Here is a 19,972-nt window from a genome sequence, read left to right as displayed (position 1 = left end):
TACGTACTGGAGGGATTTGGGGAGATAAAACAGAAAAAAAAAAAAATGATTGGCGACAGTTGTTAGCTCAGGTGCCAATCTTTAGGAAAAAAAAAGCATGAAGCAGAGAAGCAAAATATTTTCGCAGTCAACCAGGATAAAGTTCTAAAGTTTTTTTCATTTAAGTTAAAAGACTGTTTGTTATGGGAAATTTTAAACATACACAAAAAGTAGGGAGAATAATAATATGATGAATCCCCATGTGCTTGTTGTTCTTAGATCTGTTATTTCTGGAGTATTTAAAGGAAAGTGTAGATACCATATCATTCATAAATGGAGTTGGGAGTTTTGTTTTATGTAATGCCAACTATGTTGTTATTAACAATAGGAAATATGTAAAAACAGGCAGATAAAATGAATCCCTAATATAGAATTCTCTGTGTTGAAATACCTTTTCTCAGCTTAGAGTTGCCAAGAGAAGCTTTTGACTAGGGCTGCTGAGGGACTGAAGCCCTTAAGTGTTTTTTCATCAGAGTAGGCAGAATGTGGTATTAGCGCTTGACACCTCATGGAGACTTGCGCATTTAGTTGATTGAGCATAGGAATGGCTGCACTGTTGTCTGTATGCTTTGTAGAGTTCTCCTAAAAGGTCAGTATTCCCATATCCTGCATGCTTTCATTCTTCATTCTCTTTTCATTCCCCCATTCTTAGATTTCTTCCAGTTCACAGTAAACAGAGAAAATGCCAAAGGGAACTCAGACAGGTCCAATTCTGTGTTGAGTCCGTCATTCATGCTTGCGAAGTGTGTCAAAATGTCTAAAGCAAATTTTTAAAAGTTTGAGTATACGCCGTATAGAATTTTTTTAATGTTTGATTTTCGAAACAATTTTAAACTTACAATGCACTTATACCCTCAAGAACTTTACACCCTCTATCCAGATTTACCAAATTATAACATTTTACCACATTTGCTTTGTCATTCTTTATTTTTTCCTGAACTATTTGAGAGTAACTTGCAGATATCGTGTAATTTAAGAGTGCAAAGAGGAGGTGTTAGTAAGTTATAATGGCTGCTATTTATTGTGCAGTTACTACAAACCAGGTGTCCACTGGAAGCTTTATGTACGTTAACCTCATTTAATCCTTACAACCTTGATAAGGTGGGTGATGGTATTATGCTCATATTACAGATGAAGAAGTTGAGGCTCAGAGTTTAAATAGGGCTATGTAGCTAGTGAGAGAAGAGCTAGAATTTGGCCTCAAAGTCCATGCCCTTGCCCCCTAGGTAAATGGTATCTTGCTTGTGAAGATTAAAAATCATTGCTTAGTGATTCTCTACTGGGTGTGAGGAGCGCAACATGGACTTGGAAAAAGATCTCCAGGTCGTTCTTACATTCTTCATTCCCTCACCCTGCCTCACCTTTGAACCACCCACTTATCCAAAAGCAATCCAGGCAAAAGAATGAAAACAGAGCATGCTGGGAAACAAGATATTAAGCAGCTTTGCTGTAAAATGGATGTTTTTTGGAAATGTTCTCTCTGATTCGTAGCTTTTGTTTCCTTCCTTGCAGGCCAAGCAGATAGAACTTCAGTTCACCATTGGCGAAGCCATTACCAGTGCTGCGATTGGAACTAGTTCCGTGGCTGCCCGAGATGCTTGGCTGGTGACTGAAGACGAGTACACTCCTCCTGCTGGTACCACATATTCAGCGAATTGATTTATAGTCAAGTCACCACCCTTTTCTCTTCCCTTTATCTCATTTGAAGCAAAAGAAAAATTGATACATTCCATTTTAACTCTTTTCAAATATTTATATCTGTCATCAGTTTGGTTCAGTCAAGAAAAATAGTTGGTTAAAGGAGAGTGAGCCTGTAATGCATGAGAACTTTTTTTCACCCTTTGGCAAGCAAGCAGGGGAGTTAACTATGGGTTGCCTTCAAACTTGTGTTCTTTTCATGAGGATTGGTGTATTTAGCCAGTTTCATAAGTCAAGGCATAGCAGTTTCCAAATGACGTGTCCCCTAATCCTTTATCCCATAATGAAGCTTCGGTGTCTTCTGCTAAGGTTCTAGGCAGCTCTGGACGACAGGTGCACTGGTTTTCAGTGACTGCGTAGGTGAGGGAGTGTGCGTTTTCTGACTCCGTTATAGACACTGTGATTTCAGATGTCTTGTGGTTTGGTTTGAATTTGGAATTGAAAGTATATTTTAGTATTTGAACCAGTATTTATTTTCTATCTTTAGAACAAAAGGAGAATCACCAAGTTTTTATATGTTGTCCTCTCAGATGAGGAAATTAAAGAGTGTTCTCATGGTATTGATTCCACCATAATTATATTCTATCACGAATACATTAATTTAGTTATCATACTTAGTGTTATAGTTAACATTTAACGCTGCAGTATTTTACATACTTCCGTGTCCACCTATTATTTCTTTAGCTGCCTTATAGAGATTTAAAGAAAATAGAAGACTACACTTTTGCTTGCATTCTAATTAGGAGAACAGTGGCTTGATGGAAGCTAAGTAGAGTTCTCTGATGCTTCTCTTGATGCGCGTGAGGCAAGGCAAGGAGGAATTTGTGTAGAAGGAAGAAAATACTCCAGGAAGGGGACTGACTGTTGTTGACAAGTAAGCAACCAAACCCGAAGTAGAAATTCTCAGTTTGCATATGAGAGGTGATGTGGGAGGTTTGACCTAAGCGAGGCCCACGCGGAAGAGTGGATTTGCTATGTGAGACGTGCTTCTGAGTCCGAGGGTTTCTGCATCATTTCTTAGGCAGATGAAGGGTAAGAGAGAGGAACCTTTGCCAGTCTTCACACTTCTGAATGTCCTCTGTGTTGTCTCAAACTCTTCTCGAAAGATTGGATCCTCAATTAAATTCTCCATGAAATGTTGACGTTCTCCTCGTCTTTCTCTGTTTAGGGAAAGGCAAACAAAATATTGTGGAGAAGTGGGTGGTGATGAATCTTCACCTGAATTTTGGTTGTGTGTGTTCTCTTTGTTATTCTCAACTGAGTGCTACTCAACTTTTTGGATGTTTTTTGTTAGAGTGTACTAATCTTGGTTTGAGCAGAGGGAACAGCATTTGAGAAGCCAGTTAGGGCCTAGGTCTTAGCCATCTTAGTATCTTGAGCATCTAACACAGTACCTGGCGTATTGTGGGAATGGCTTGTTAATTGGGTAATTGTAGTCCCAAATAGCAGAACTGCAGATAGCTAGAGCTGTGGTTATGGGAAGGTAGAAGAAGGGATTGCATCTGACACTGAGAACTAGATCACTGTGACTCGTGAGGAGCTAATAGCACCAGCCTCTTGCGGTGTCCAGGATTCCCCTGTAAGTTAAGGAGGAGCGTCCACTAATAGGGCTCTGTCTCCTTCAGGCCTTTTGTTGGCTTTGTGTGAGTCCAGTTCTGGCTCTTCTTTCTTTGGGGATGCTTTCATTCTAGGATCCTTTCTTACCCATCTCATACTTCTGAAATCTTATTTTACCTATCCTCCTTTCATTTTGGTTCAGTTACGGGGTTGCATTTGCACCCAGGCCTTTAGCATATCCCAATACTTTCTTGGAACGTTTTTCTCTTAGTTTTTGTAAGACTGTGTTTTCCTGAGTTTTTTCCTTGCCTCTGTCTGGCCACTTCTCATTCTCCTTCAGTGGCTCCTTTTCCTCTATGCTCCCCATCGGTGTTGGGATATCCCCATCACCCATACCCATAGCCTACTCTAATATATATTGATGACCTCCAAATGTCTATCTGTGTCTTAGAACCATTGTGTGATACTCCAGAGCTGTGTTTCCAACACTTTATTAGGATTTATGACGGAGGTCCCCAGGCACCAACATTTCTATATGTCTAAAGCTGAAATCATCATTTCTTCCTCCTCTCACTCTCTAAAACTGTTTACGTTCTTTATTCCCTAAAACCATTCCGCCTCTTTTTTCCCTATCTTCATTAGTGGTAACACCATTTCTCCCCAGTTTCCCACACCCAGAGAAGGTGGAGAAGGGCTAAGATCCCAGACTAAGGCCAGGGAGAGGAGTTAGTTCAGCAAATATTTATTGTGCTTAGTATGAGCCAGGCACAGTTCTGGGTGCTGGTGATGCAGGAATGATCAAAACAGTTGAAAATTTTGCTCTAATGGAGCTTACATTCTAGTGGAGGACTTGGCAAGAAGCAAAATAAGTAAGAGAAAATATGCAGTGTGCTAAATGGCGATAGGTACTGTAGAGAGAAGTGAAGCAGAGAAAGTGGATGATAAAATTTGGGTGGTATTTTAGAATACGTGGGGCAACTTTTCTCAGGAAGGTGATATTAAAATGAAGACCTCAAGAGGGTGGATTTCTTGGGGAAGAGCATTCAAGGCAGAAGCAATAGCAAGTGCAAAGGCCCTGAGGCATGAGTATGTTTGACGTCAGTGGAATTGAAATAGAGTGTGCGTGTAAGGAGACCAGGAGTAAGAGATGAGGTCAGCGGGGCACTGGGAAGCCAGATCATGTAAGGTCTTGAAGGCCACTGTGAGGAATAGGAAGCAATTGCAGGATTGTGAGCTGAGGAGAGCCATAATCTGACTTACAGTTTAAAAGGGTCATTCTGGTGCTGCACTGAAAGTAGACTCAAGGAGGCAAGAACAGAGCAAGGAGAACAGTTAGGAGGCTGTTGCAGTATTCCCGGTGAGCAATGATGGGGACTTGCACCAGGATGGTACCATGGAGGTGGGGAGAAAAGGTTGATTAAAGGTGTTTGAAAGGAATGACAATAGTATTTCCGATTGGATGGGTTTGTGAGGTGAGAGGACTCAGGGATGACTTTAGAGTTTTTGATGTGAGCAGCTGGAAGAATGGAGTTGCCATTTAGCTAAGATTGGGGAGGCTGTGGGAGGTGGAGATTCGTGGAGTGGGTGCAGGGAAAAAGCTGCTTCACTGGCTCTTCTTCGTCCACACTCCTCCCGCTCAGCGTTGGAATGTCCCAACTCCCCCATAGATGAGCTAGGACCAGTATCCTCAGGGACATCTGGAAGTCAGTTGGATATGTGAGTATGGACTTTGGAGGAGTTCCAGGTTGGAAAGTCTCTGGGAGTATCGTATAAAGATAGTGTTAAAAGCTGTGAACCTAGATGTGATCACCAAGGGAGTGAGTAGACAAGAGAATAGGTCCAACAGCTCAGCTCTGGGCCGCCCCAGAGTTTAGAGTTTGGTAGATGAGGAGAACCAAGGACGGACACTGAAAAGGAGCGGCCTCAAGTTAGGGGGTCCTGGAAGCGAAGGGAAGAAAATCTACGAAGGGATGAGGGTGGGAGGGGTCAGGATCAGCTGGGTTGTATACTGCTGGAAGAGCAATTAAGATGGGAACCGAGAAGTGATCATTGAACTTAGCTACAGGAAGGTAATTGGTGGCTTTTACAAGTGATTTCGGTGGAGTAGAGAAGGTAAAAAGCCTGATTTGGAGTGAGGTCAAGAAAAATGAAGAGGTGAGAAAATGTAGACCATGAGTGTAGTCAACTGGTTTGAAGGTTTCAGTGTAAAGTAGTGCTTCTCGACGAGGAGAGGGACATTTTGCTCCATAGGGGCATCAGGTAATGTTAGTTTTTAGTGGGAGATGGGAAAGATACGAGAGAGAGAAAAATAGCTGTGACAAGAGAGAATGGGGACAGTTTTAAAAAAAATTAAGACTTTTTTAAGAGAAGTTTTAAGTTCACAGCAAAATTAAGAGGAAGGTACAGAGGTTTCCCATATGCCCTCTGTCCCTCCACATGCGTAGCCTCTCCCATTGTGGGGAGGAGATTTCATTCTGGGACTACAGTTACCTGAGTACCCTGGAAAGGTTACTTAGCTTATGCTGGGTTCTGAAATGAAGGATTATCAGTTCCTTCAACAACTTGTTTAAACCCCTTGTTCGTTTAGATTGTAATATGTTACAGGATTGTTGTATTGAGTAAATGATTAAAATTTAATTTTTTGCAGGAAACTCTACTCAATTATTTTAATTGTGTCTTACTGTTCTTTGCTTTTCCCCAGGAGCCAAAGTGAATGATGTGGTCCCCTGGGTGTTAGATGTGATTTTAAATAAACATATCATCAGCCCCAACCCACACGTGAGGCAGGCAGCGTGCATCTGGCTCCTTTCCCTCGTGAGGAAGCTAAGTAACCATGACGAAGTGAAGGTAAGCTCTCTGTACATGTGATCAGCTCTACGGGAAACTGCTTATGAAGTGTTTATGATTGAAAGGGGCTCAGAAGGAAAGTTTACAAAGGTGAGGGCCATTAACCACTAGCAGATATTTTGAGATTAGTTATCCATGGAGGAATGAAGGGTGGTGGCCTGATACACATTGGTTGGAAGCTGATTCTAAACCTAAAGGTATATAATCAGAAGAAGCGCTAAGGGTGGGGGAGCTCGGCCTGCGTGCGTTAGATTGCCTGTAAGTGGTACAACCTTCAGGTGATTTGGCCACCTTCAAAGAGGAGAACACAGCAGGGTTTGTGACCACCTTGGGCCGTTAGACTTGACTTTACAGGTGGTGTGTACCCCAGGGGCACGCTGCTGATTCTCCCAAAGAGTTGGAGTTTCTGTGTTCTAAATGCCTTTTTTCTTCTTTCAGTCTCATCTTAAAGAAATTCAGAGTGCATTTGTTTCCGTTTTGTCAGAAAATGATGGTAGGTTATGGGTAAATATTTGATTTCCAGACTTCATTAAACTTGTATTTTAAATTTTGAAAAATCTGGATGAATAAACATAAAAAAGGGGTCCAGGAAGCTCAATTCTTATTTATTAATTAGATCATGTTCTTCAGTTTTGCATTTAAAAATGGAACCGAGGCCTTCTTTAACATTGGTACTTCTACTAAATAATAGCTTTCTTCTACTTCTGCTTCCTTTCATCTTTGTGATTTTAGGCAGGAGAGGGTGGATGTATATGTATTAGACATGTATATAGTAGCTTTGCTTTATAAGTTGTTTTAAACATATGGTCTTCTGTTGACTTTTCATTTTTAAAAACGTCGGAGGTGGGTATGTGAGATCCCGTGAGGCTGTTTTACCTCTCACGTGTCTGCCTTGCCGTTGGCCTGCTGATCCTCTGTCACCATGCGCTACACACTGAGGCTCAGCAGTGCTGACTTGGTTTGTGAGCTGGGTCTTTTGTGAATGTGGTCTCATTTACAGGGACTTTTTGGTGCCATGTCCACTGAGATGATTTAGTACGCTTTTTAACTAAAGAGGCAGATTGATTCTGTTTTCATATCTTTATTTTGCTATCATTTTGGGTTAATGTTACAGATTTTTAAAAATTTTGACTTGATGGCCAGTAGACAAATTTTTCTTAAAGTAATATTATTTTGTCTGTCTTTTGTGTAGAACTTAGCCAAGATGTTGCCTCCAAAGGCCTCGGGTTGGTGTATGAACTGGGCAATGAACAAGATCAACAGGAATTGGTTTCTACGCTTGTAGAAACACTTATGACTGGCAAGAGGTATGATGAACTTGAATATTTCAGAGTTGGGCACAGGGCAGGTCTTGCACATACTGAGAATAATGCAATGGGAGAAGGAAAATTCAACTTTTCGCTTTCCTGTTTATTAAGCCTTTTCCAAATTGCAAGTCAGTGATTGTTGTGCTGTGGGTAGCAGTTTAATTATCCAGTATCTACTGTTTAGAAAGTAAACTAAACTAAACTAAACTACTGTTTAGAAACATGCCAGAAGGACAGGCTTTGAAAATGGAATGATCTCAGGACAGTTAAAGCATTGGATTACAAAAATCCTGTAATTGCTGTTGGCTAAATGACGATGGAGACGTGGGGAGGGAGCTCCATCCTTCATAGTCGTGATCTGTGAAGAGTATGAGAAGCGAAGTCATTCTTGTAATTGTTTGCTGCTTTATGTTGCCCTCCGCGTGGGAAGGATAGTTTTTTGTTTTGTTTTGTTTTGATGAGAAAGGTTGTCACTGAGCTAACACCTGTGCCAGTCCTCCTCTATTTTGTACGTGGGACACCACCACAGCATGGCTCGATGAGCAGTGTGTAGGTCTGCGCCCAGGATCCGAACCCACAATCCCTGGGCTGCTGAAGCGGAGCCTGTGAACTTAACCACTTCACCACCAGGCCAGCCCCAGGAGGATGCTTTTTAATGTGTGACCACATTTAATTCAGTGTAACTTTTCTATGGGATGTCTTTTACATGGGATCTATGAATTTGTTCATTCTAGACTTCATTTTATAAAATTCTCGGGCTGATGGAAAGGATTGGTTGACCTTTACATCTTGCACATGGTAGATACTTGAGAGGAAATTTGATTTTATCAGTTTGCAAATGAAATATATCAGTTAGATGATTGCTAGTTTGAAAAATTTGAGGCTAATTTAAATTCTTATTGTTTTGGTTTAGAGCTAAACATGAAGTTTCTGGAGAGACAGTGGTATTTCAAGGGGGAAGCCTTGGCAAAACACCCGATGGGTAAGTGTGCCAGATCCGTTGATCGTCGTCGTGGACGCGGTGAACAGAGCACTCACGACATTGGTTTCTACCCTCTAGGAAATGATGTGTATTAGTGGCAGAAGAACACTTTTCTGGAAAAAGCCTGCTGTCTTAGATTGGGTTGCCTGGGAAACAGACTCTGAGGTAGAGATTTGTATGCTGGAAGTGTACTGAAGTGTGCCCCAGGATCATCACCCTGGGGGAGTGAGGAAGCAGGACAGGGCTGATGGCCCAAGGAGGGGCTGAACTTCTGCCAGCTCTTAAGCAGATACTGGCCTCTCAAGGAGCTCTGGAGCTGGGCTGGGCTGGCCCTTGAGACTTGTCCTGATTCAAGGGACCCCTCATGAGGCCTTTACACTCCCTCAGTGACCAAACATTGGTGGTGGGCTGCTCTGGGGGACCTGACCTTGGACTGAGTCATGAGCAGGGAAGCTGGCAGCACAACTCGGCATCCACTGCATGTAGTTTGTTGTAGGAGGCACCTCTGCTTGGTATCATGGAGTCTACCAATTTAGCATTTCCAGTTAATTCTTAGAGCCTTACCTCCTTTATTTTATCATTGTTCCATTGTGATTACACTGTTGCCTTTCCTCTGAAAATCCTCAGGGAAACGCTGCAGCTTGCTCAGCCGTCTGTGGCGTTGCGCAGAGCCCTGCCCTCACTGTTGTCTACAGTGTTAGAAAGCAGTGCTTTGTTCTGTCCTTGATGTTCTCCTGTGGCTCAGTGTTTTCACAGTGAAAGTTGTTTTTGTTCCACTTACTCTCCCTGTAGAGTCCTGAGTTTCTAAAAAGTGCTCACTTTTCACAAAATAACTAACACACATGATCGGGTGTTTGAGTAAATATTGTTTGTTCAGAGGAAAGTTAATAGGACTCAGGAGTTGTTATCAGGATTGGGGTGCCCTAGCTTAGAAAAGGCCTAGAGAAGACAGAAGTTGTCTTCAAATGTCTCTTAGGACTTTGAGAGTGATCTGTGCACAATATAATGAATTACTGAGCCGCCTCCGGAGGTGGGGAGGGCTCGCCCTCCATGAGAGTTGCAGGTGGGTTTATGTCATTTGCCAGGCATTATTGGTACTTGAATCAGGTGACCTTATATTCTTCTCAACCTGGTTCTCTGCCTCTGTGATGATAATTCAGTATTGGAAATTTAGGGAAAACATAATTTTAAAATGTCCTAGTAATATTGGTGATGTAATTTTTATTAGGCTGGAGATAGAGAAATACATTATTGCATACTTTTTGTTTGTTTGTTTCCAAGCCAGGGCCTCTCTACTTACAAGGAACTTTGTTCTCTGGCAAGCGATCTAAGTCAGCCAGATCTGGTGTATAAATTTATGAATTTAGCCAACCATCATGCAATGTGGAACTCTAGGAAGGTAAGTTGCTATAACTGGACAGTTTTTGTTTTTCACTTCCCTCCAAAGCCAAACCTGCTACATTGGCAGACAGTGACAATTGGTATGCTGTGTTTTGTAAACGTCTGTGATCAGAGAGAGCCAAACCACCACATGGCTGCTATTGTTGTGGGTAAAGCTGGGACACCCAATAAATCAGGTTGTATTCAGGGACAAGTTTGGGAGGGAGAATTTTGTGATCTTTATGTATTTCATATGTTAATATTTTACCTGTAACAAATGTATCTGAGCCACTTCATCTTATCATCATTTTTTTAGGGTGCTGCTTTTGGTTTTAATGTAATCGCTACCAGAGCTGGAGAGCAGCTGGCTCCTTTTCTGCCTCAGCTAGTTCCTCGTCTTTATCGTTATCAGTTTGATCCCAACCTTGGTATTCGACAGGCCATGACTAGTATTTGGAATGCATTGGTCACTGACAAATCAACGGCAAGTATCTGTGAACCCTTGTCCAAGATTACACAACAGCATTTAAATCCAGTGCCCATCTTCTCTCTACTTTGTATACTTATTTGTTTAATCAAATGAGCTTTCTTTCAAGGTATCAAAGATGTTCATGGAAATGTTTATTGAAATCTCAAAAATAGAAATAATCTAAATGCCCTTTGGGTGGCTAGTTAAGGAAATGGCAGTGTATTCACACAAATGGAATAGTGTATGTCTGTAGGTACTGTTGATGCGATGGAGAGCAGGTCAGAGTTCCTACCTTCAAGGAGCTCACTTAGTTGAGGAGATAGACAAGGAAGCAGACAATTACCATATATTATTTTCTCTCTTGGTTTTCCATCATCTGGCTACTTCTCATATTCTCTTCTACTTTTAGATACTGAGATTTCTCAGGGCTTGCCTCTGGGTACCTTTTACTTGCTCAACTTTATCTTTCTAGATGAGCTCATCTGTTCCAGGGCATATAAATGTCATCTTTATTGTGATGGTTTCCAGTCTTGTATTTTTGGCCCGGACATGACTTGTGCTCCTGACTTACATATCTAACTGATTGACATCTTCTCTTGGATGTTGTTTCAAGATACCTTAGACTTAGCATGTCTAGAATAGGACTTATAAAAACAACCTTCCCCTCTCTTCTCAGCATTCATCCCTTTACCCAGGCCAGGAAACCTGGTGTCATCCTTGATTTTTGTCTATGTTTACCCCCACCCTCAGTTGAATCCCATAGCAAATTCTGTTGATCCTGCTTCCAAAGTATTCCTTGAATCCATTCTCTTCTTTCCCTCATTTTTTCCTGATGAACAGGTTGTCATCTTTCTCTTCTCTTTGCCTTCCTTCGTTTAATTATCAGCAGTGAAAGTGATTTTTAACCGTGCAGATTGGATTTGCCATTTTGGGTTAGAATCCTTTAGGAGCTTCATAGCCACTTTAAATAAATTCCACGATCCGCACCTTGTCCTTCCAGTCCCTGCACACGATGTGGCCCCTTCCTCTCTCTTCAGTCTGACCTTAGGTTGAGAGTGTTCCGTTCATGGTGGTAGGCGCTTGAGGGTTCAGCTTTGAAGGCTCGGTGAGTTCTGTTTGCTCAAGGAGAGTACTCACTACCACTGGGTCAGCCAAGGTCTAATGGGCCGGTGGTTTTAAAGATCCGAATTCAGGGTACAGGCCTAGGCTCTCGACATGTGAGCCTCACCTGTATGAGAGAAAGGTGAAGCCACAAGTATGGATGAGATCACTATGGAGAACGTCTAGAGAAGCAGACAGAGGAAGTCATCCGTTTGTTAAATGTTGAGTGAGTTGTGTACCTCTCTGTCTTGGTTTCCTTACGTATAAGTGAGGATAACAAACCTCTCCTACTTAGAAGAATAAAAGTGGAAAAGCCATAAGTTTTTGAGGTTCTTTGGATCAACATAAAAACTTTTGTTTGTCTTTATTACCAAACTGATAAGTGTATATCAAAACAAAACAGAGGCTTAAAATATTAAACTCATCTTTTATTCTGAACAATCAGAATGCTTCTTTATGTGCTAGGTACCATGCGGGGTACCAGGGAGGCAAAGACAAGTGAGGCAGTGTCCCTGCCCTTGAGGTCTCAGTGCGATGGAGTCGTACGGTTATTGTAGCATCTGCTAGAGTGCGCCTGAGAAGGTGCTGTGGGAACAGAGGAGAGTAGGCCGGTCTTCTCTGCCAAGGCTGCCTGATTTGAATCTTGAAGGACAAGTAGGCGGTAGCCAGGCCAGTAGGAGATGGAAGGGGATTGTGGGGAGAGGTAGTGTGTGCCAAGAGTGGGGGTGAGACAGGACGTGATGCCTTTGGAGCTGGATGGGTCATGGAGGGCTTCGTATCCATGTCCAAGTGATAGGTGTTTATTCTCACGCACTGAGGAAAATAAGAGGATCAAGTCTGCATCTTAGAAAGATCATTCTGGCAACTTTTAGCAACCAGAGCGAGGAGAGAGTTGCAGGCTGAAAGGCCGAGAGAGATGCTTAGGCTGTTACCAATGGAAACGTGGTCAGTGTGATTGAGAGATGAATAATTTGATTGTTGATGGATTTTACATTTTTAATTTTATCCTTTTGCTTTCATTAGGTGGATAAATATTTGAAGGAAATTCTTCAAGATTTGGTTAAGAACCTTACCAGCAATATGTGGCGAGTTCGAGAGTCCAGGTACCATTTTTTGAAATATAAGTCTAATCAGATACAGCTAGTTTTTTTCCTTTAAATTTTCAAGCTTTATAGCTTTGTGCAAAAGGAATAAATTAATATTATTAAAAAGCATGTTCCTGGTTGAGTTAGACAGTTATCTTTGTTTAACGATTTAAACTGTGCAAGTCAGTGGTTTTCCCTAAGTTGTTTTAGTTTATCTAAGTGTGAAGTTATAGAAGCAGATCACTTGTTAAATTGGTAGACATCAAGATACATTTATATACTCTCATGACTTTTGTGGGTAGCATTTATTTATAGAATTTATATTTTTTCAGTGTCTGCCATGTGCTTGGCAGTGTGCTAGGCCCTGGGGGTACACTGGGAAGTAAACAATGATGTGTCATCTGAGAGAGATTGTGTTATGGTTGTGGGAGACAGACATTTGGTGACTGTCAGTGCCATATGCCTGTGGTATATTTGAGGAACCAAGGGGGTAATAGTCATTGCTGTCGTGGGGTGAGGGGGTTAGTCCTAGAAATATAGGCAGAATCTATATTCTTGTTTGGTATGAATGTTTCATAGTAGAATACTGAGCCTTCTCAATCATACATTTGAAACCAAATTGTTTATTTTCAGCTGTTTAGCTCTGAATGATTTATTGAGAGGAAGACCCCTAGATGACATCATTGATAAACTTCCAGAAATTTGGGAAACTCTTTTTAGAGTACAAGATGATATAAAGGTATTATAGAAATAAATCTGCATTTGTTCCTAGAATAGCTTAAACTGGAATTGTTAAAGTATGTTTCAAAATTTATTATACAGACAATTTTAAGAGACCACAATTTCCTCCCAAAGTTTCATTCTCAATGTGCCTGTGAAGTTGCAAGGTTGGGCATCTTTAGATCTAAATTGACTGATTTTTTTTTTTTTTTTTTTAAGGTGGCTACTGCCTGACTTTCTTTCAATAGAGATTTCATGAGGGACAAATAACAGTTTTGAAATAATCCAGACTAACTCTACTCGATCAGTTTTATAAGTTGGATCAGTCATTCCCAAATAACGTGATCAATGCCTCTGAATTTTTCCTGGGCAGTTTAAATTTTAGATATTTTGATATTTTCCCATTAAAGTTGGGCACTTCGTTTTTGCCTTTCTTTCTTTTTTTGCTTTATTCATTAGACATTTTTCAAGTCTGTCAGAATCCTCACATAGATCTTATACATTTGCTTTTATGATACATTAGTTCTAAAGTGTTACACTTAATAGCCATATTTTTGTAGGGTCAAAATAGGTCATAGCTAATTAAAACAAATAACGGATTATAAAATGTGTTCCTTGATGGGCAGAGAGCCTAAGGAAACACTATTTTTTAACCTGGTGTTGAAAGTAGGACTTTTCCTTAATCTGGGTAGAGTCGGAGGCAGTTAAATAGGGTAGATGAGAAAGAAACTAACTTATATGATGCCAAACTTGTCTCATTTTTAGGAATCTGTACGAAAAGCAGCAGAGCTAGCTCTGAAAACTCTGAGCAAGGTGAGAACTCTTATCTTATCCTATGTTGGGGGTGAAGTGGGGCAGGGTTCTGTGTGACCAAGACAGTAATGACTTATCTTTTTGTCATACAGAATGACACTGAGTTGCAGTATAATTGGCTTCATGCTGTGGTTCACTGTTTTCACAATGAATGAGAAACTGGGTGCCGTTATACTAGAATACTAGTAGTTTTTTTGTTTGTTTTTTGTTTGTGGCGGAACCAAATTTTATTCTGATGATTGCAAAATATTGACTTTCTAATTCTATTACCTTTAAATATTTATTAGTTGGCATTGTACTACAAAAAAGAGCTTTCTCTTCTTCCCTATTTATTTATGTACTTATATATTATCAATATGAACTCATGAATTCTTATTTTATTCAATGGATTATAATCCACTGCTGTGCTGATCTATTTTGGTACTCAAATTGCAGCAGATTTGGTCAATGGGAGCCCCTTGAAGCCGCTCCTTGCCCTTTGACATGCCCCATCGTTTTGTTGAGCACTTCCTTTCTGCCATAAGATGTTTCAGGCTCATCTGTACCTTCCCTGCCTCAGTCCTGGAATTAGCCATTTCTCTAAAGAACTTTGATAGAATACTAGTATTTTTAACAAAGTGTATCTCTGGTCTCTTTAAATGGTGAGCTGCTCTGGGCCTTTACGATGAAGTATGACTTTCACTTGACCCTGAAGAACACATTACTCATTTAGATCAAGCAACATCTACCTTTTCTCTTACTCTTCCTGTGTTATGTGTTAATCTGCCTTTCATATTTATGAGGTTGGCAAGCATTTTGAAACTTGTTTCCCACTTGAACTTGATTTTATGATATATCAGGAACTTCTACACTCTAGCTGTACAAACCTTGCCATAGGTCACATTGTTAGTAAGTAGTAAAGCCAAGTTTTAAATTCTAGATGTTTCTTATTCTAGATTTCTGTTCTTGACCACAAGTTATGCTGCCACCTGAAGTCATTGATGATGATGATAATAATAATACTTTGTCTTATTCAAAGTGCCTTCTTACACATTTTCTCATTTCGTTTTCAACTGTTCCCTGTCTCACAAATTAGAAGTCCAAATCTTGGAGAGTGAAATTCATTGCCAAATTTTCTGTTTAGTTACTGGCGGACATAAGACTCTCTTGTGTTTCTCCCTGTAGTGCCGTAGAAAGTAGATTTACTTATTCTTTTCTGTGGTTACGGGAAGGGGGAGGTATTTTGTAAGATGAGTGCTTTACTGGGTGCGAAGTCAGTTTCACTAATTTCCATGCTCTTTGTATGTGAGGTTTGTGTGAAAATGTGTGACCCTGCCAAAGGAGCTGCCGGCCAGAGAACCATCGCTGTCCTTCTGCCTTGCCTTCTGGACAAAGGAATGATGAGTCCTGTGACAGAAGTTCGAGCCCTCAGGTGTGAATCAGCTGATGAAATGAACGTATTGGATTTACTTAGTTCTTAGTCATTCTGTAGGAAAGGGGTTTCTTTGAATGTTAGATTCTTGAAAGCATAGAAAAAGGAGGAGAATCCAATGAGGCACCCCAAGAGCATTTATGGAAAGTTGTGAGTCTGAACATTTTCACAGAAACATTCTCATGGGAATCTTGCTTTCGAGCAGCATTCTGTCGTTTTGCCTTGACCCTGAGTAAAGTGGGTTTTTTATTGCCATCAGTCTCTGCCCCCAGCAAGCACATCTTCCTCTTACGCCACAGGTCCTCAGGAGCTTGCTTGTTGTTATACCATTTAGTAATATTTCACAGGTTATTAGGTTTAAAGTAAACTGTACCACGTGCAACAATGAAATATTCAAAAAATACACTCACGTTTAGATATATGTGGCTATTATAAATTAAAGTCAACAGTGAAGGGTTCCAGTTTGTATGTTCTTTTGTTTTTAAAGTAGAATGCTATCTGGGAATTTTATCTGTTCCATTTTTATTTCACTCTTAAAATTAGATAAAATTAATAGTACCAACAGTATTTCATGGTAACTAAACAGTTGATGAGGGGGGCCGGCCCCGTGGCCTAGTGGTTAAGCTCGCGTGCTCTGCTTCGGCGGCCCAGGGTTCACCGGTTTGGATCCTCGGCGCAGACCTAGCACCGCTCACCAGGCCATGCTGAGGCGGCGTCCCACAGAGCAGAACTAGAGGGACCTACAACTAGATATACAACTGTGTACTGGAGGGCTTTGGGGAGAAAAAGAAAAAGTTTATGAGGGAACGTTCCTTTTAGAAAGAATTCACCTAACATAGGTAAAGGAATGATAAAATTAGGATGTCACCATTTTGCTATCCACTGTAAAATAATGTAGGTAATGATCATGATTGGCTCCTAAATCCACCGGTGAAAGGCTGATGGGGAACTTTATAATGGATGGTTCAGGCCAACGAAACTTGAACCAACAGATAACTCAACAGCACAAAAAAAGACAAGCACACATTATATGCATCCTGATGTGATGGAACAGGACACACAGCACCACCTATGAAAGATTCTTGTTAAAAAACTTGAACTTGATTTAGCCTACGGATCTGTACAAGGGAATATGTTAAATGCTTGGAAATTTCTAGAATATGAAGTTAAAAAAAAAATAGTGCTAAGACCAGGCTCTGAACCCATGTTAATATATTCCTGAATGCAGCAAACTGCAAACGTCCTCATGTTTAGATTTGTAGAGCTTCTTGCTTTTGTTCAGAGGACTCAGGAGTTGTGTTCTGTGTGTCTGTAGCATTAACACCCTTGTGAAGATCAGCAAAAGTGCAGGAGCCATGTTGAAGCCACACGCACCAAAACTCATCCCAGCTCTGCTGGAATCCTTGAGTGTATTGGAACCCCAAGTTCTCAATTATTTGAGCCTCCGGGCTACAGACCAAGAAAAGGTGAGTTGACGGCACAGGCATATTGGTCGGTATCATGGAGGAAGAGCCCTGTTAAGGAACTGAGGTCCGTGTGAAAATCCTTCCAGTGTCCTCAAACACCGTGACTTGAATGATACTTTCACTGCTCTTGAAACAACTTGACTCCCATAACTGCATGCAGTGTCTGTTTGGGGATGAGGAGCAGGAGGAGGGCTCAGAGACTATTTTGTGAATTGGATGAAACTAACACTTCCATTTAAAAATGCATTAACACTTATTTAACACAGTTTTTTGTACATGTTTGTTTATTTTTTTAGGGGTTGGGTCTATACCTTCAGAGTCCTTCTAAGGACCACTCCTGCCTTGCAAGTAAAGAAGATTTGTATCTAGACTTTGGCATAGTCCAAAATTATTCTGCTTTTCAGATATATTGTAGTCGCCTAGTCTCTGATCAGAGTTTTTTAAAAAATTACAGATGAAACATTTATTGTAAAAAATTAAAATAATACAGAACAGTAGAAAGTAATTCCCCAGGAGTCCCCTCTCCCCTACTAGCACAGTATCATTTCCTGATCATACCCACCATCAACAGTTTCCTGGGTGTTTTTCAAATTCTTTTGTAGTCATAGGCTATAAAACCAACAAACACTAACTTAAAAATAGACTATGAATGTTGTTCTGCAACTTGCTTTTCATTATTAACAATATAGCATGTCTCTATGTGGAGCTATTTCATTCTCTTTAATGCATGCACAGTATCCTCCAGGGAGGGAATTTTGAGTTTTTGTCACATTTTATGACATCAGAGGATTGTGACTGTTCTATTTTCTTTACGCCTTTGCCAACGTTGAATTGACATCAGTCTGATAAGCAAGAATCTCATCGTTTTAATTTACACTTTCCTGGTATTAGTGTTGTCCATTGTCATTTCATACTGTATCAACCATGCCTATTTTTGTGCTTGTTGATGTTTTTACATTTGTCTCTGTTTATTAGGACTATTAAACGTCTGTCACAGAGATTGTAAATCATTGCTCTCAGTTCACTGTTTGATTTTTAGCTTGCCTAAGCTAGTAACTTAACTCTTTTCCCTTTGCCTCTAATGTTGCTCCTCCATCCATCGTTCTTTCCTTGCTGAGCAGTAGACTTGCCTCGTCCTAGGTTCCCACGGCACACTTACTAGGCGCCGAGAATCAGGAAACATAAACTCTAGTCCACAGTTTGCAGCCCTAGGCAAGTCGCTCTGTGCGCCTTTCTCTTCTCATTTGTTATGTCTGGATGTGTTAGCTTCTCCTACAGGGTAGTTGTTAGACTGAAATACCACTGTAGATATGAAGACCCTTTACAAAGTTAAAACATTAAATGTATAAAATTTTTTATTGCTTAGACACAGTTTTTTAAAATCTGAGATAGAACTTTATTTAGTCTGTTGCTTTATGTAGTGGATGGAGGACCTGAGGCTCAGGAAGGCTGGATGACTTGCTCAGAGCCATAGTATGTTAATTACTAAGTGCCATTAGTTTCTAACTGTTACCTGACTTTCTTACTGCACTGGATGCTGCCCTTAGAGGTAAATTGTTGCGTGTAGATCAGAAGAAGTTAGAGTTAGACTTATGTTTGACTTTGTCATATCTTTATATTATTTTTTTAAATGTCCTCTGTTTGGAAGCAAAGCCCTTTCGGAGAGTGTGGGGGCTTCTTCCTAATTAATCGAATTTGCTGAGTGACTTGAATTTGTGTTCTCAGGCTGCGATGGATAGTGCTCGACTCAGTGCTGCCAAATCCTCTCCCATGATGGAAACAATCAACATGGTCAGTGCCTCGTGACGGGAAAGTTTGTTTGCTTACCTCCGAGTTCCAAGTCTTCAGGCTACGTTAAATGAAGTAGAGATTTAAGGGATGAGTCAAGGAGCTATTGTGGCTCCAGTTTTTTCTTAGTACAGTTTTTCTTTTTTTTTTCTATATTACTTAATGGAATAAATAATACTTCCAAATATTACAATCCATCAGTCCAGATTTGTTACACAGGAGAACAATATATTAAAAGCTCTCTCTGTAAGTCTATATCTGGATCTGTTTGGCTTGCCTATTTAGAAAGCTTCAGATAGTTGTCTCTCCCTGAGCATTGTCTTTGGGAGGACCCGGGAGGGTGTCAGCTGGAGGTATTTAATGAAGTAGGCAACGTAAAAGGCAGGGAAAGAGAATTGAGCAACTTGATATGTTGTTTCAGTCATAGGAAGGGATTTGCAGAAAAGAGCTGCTCAGCACCGAGGTTCTAAGTCCTAACGTTCCCGGCGTCTTGGAGTAGGAGTGACTAAAGTCACTAACGCCGACTGCTGTGGCCTGGAGTGGTTCACTGAGGGCTTGTGAGCGAGTGAGCATTGTTTTGCTATGCAGCTCACAAGGCTGGACAAGACAAGTAGATATTTTTTAGTGCTTACTGGAGGACTATTACCATTACTATTGGGGAGGAAAGAGAAAGCTTAAAGAAATAGGAATAGTTAGCAAACACCTTATAGATATGCTTATTAATAATAGGATATATGTCACTGCATTTTCAAAAGTTTAATGCAGCAAATTCAACTAAGAAGTCAACTTTAATAAAATGGTTTCATAGGGCAGGCCCATTGAAGAAGGTCAATGTTAATCTAGGTTTTTTACACTAAATGTGGATTGATAAAGAGGAAGTAGGTCCAGAGAGATCCTTTCTTCTGGGGTAATTATTTTTTTCCTTTAGTAGGTTTTTTCATTTTTTTTTTTTTTAATGTTGAACCACTGATGAATGGTTTTTCTGTTTGTAGTACAATGGTGGTTTTAACATTAAAATCAGAGCAAAATCAAGCCATCAGTTTTTCAACTTCATGTCAAATCCAGTGGTGGGTGCATATTTGACATGGGTAGTTTTTAAAAAAAAATTTTTTTGACATGGGCAGTTTTTAATTGAAGATGTGGAATTGAGTCAGTTAAGACTTAATTATTTGCTAAGGTTGACTTTATATTTATTCTCTTCCAAAAGTGCCTGCAATATCTTGATGTGTCGGTGCTGGGTGAGCTAGTTCCTAGATTATGCGAACTGATCAGAAGTGGCGTAGGTCTTGGAACTAAGGTAAGTATATTC

General features: G+C 40.5%; 1 protein-coding gene across 18 annotated transcripts in view; it reads left to right on the top strand.

Moving 5' to 3' along the window:
- ECPAS (Ecm29 proteasome adaptor and scaffold) overlaps positions 1-19,972 on the top strand; it is a 95,310-nt gene that overhangs the window by 61,245 nt on the left and 14,093 nt on the right. For all 18 annotated transcript variants that reach the window (XM_070594994.1, XM_070594995.1, XM_070594998.1 and 15 more), the window contains 14 exons: positions 1,552-1,675; positions 5,996-6,141; positions 6,580-6,634; positions 7,334-7,448; positions 8,362-8,430; positions 9,712-9,829; positions 10,127-10,294; positions 12,404-12,483; positions 13,099-13,204; positions 13,951-13,998; positions 15,288-15,409; positions 16,725-16,875; positions 18,601-18,666; positions 19,871-19,960. In XM_070594994.1, coding sequence (XP_070451095.1) covers positions 1,552-1,675; positions 5,996-6,141; positions 6,580-6,634; positions 7,334-7,448; positions 8,362-8,430; positions 9,712-9,829; positions 10,127-10,294; positions 12,404-12,483; positions 13,099-13,204; positions 13,951-13,998; positions 15,288-15,409; positions 16,725-16,875; positions 18,601-18,666; positions 19,871-19,960 — 1,458 coding nt within the window. The remainder of the gene's footprint in view (positions 1-1,551; positions 1,676-5,995; positions 6,142-6,579; positions 6,635-7,333; positions 7,449-8,361; positions 8,431-9,711; positions 9,830-10,126; positions 10,295-12,403; positions 12,484-13,098; positions 13,205-13,950; positions 13,999-15,287; positions 15,410-16,724; positions 16,876-18,600; positions 18,667-19,870; positions 19,961-19,972) is intronic.

This window comes from Equus przewalskii, chromosome 26 (assembly GCF_037783145.1).
Source record: "Equus przewalskii isolate Varuska chromosome 26, EquPr2, whole genome shotgun sequence".
NCBI classification, from domain to species: domain Eukaryota; kingdom Metazoa; phylum Chordata; class Mammalia; order Perissodactyla; family Equidae; genus Equus; species Equus przewalskii.
Note: the sequence above shows the minus strand (reverse complement) of the source record. Positions and strands in the feature narration are given on the sequence as shown.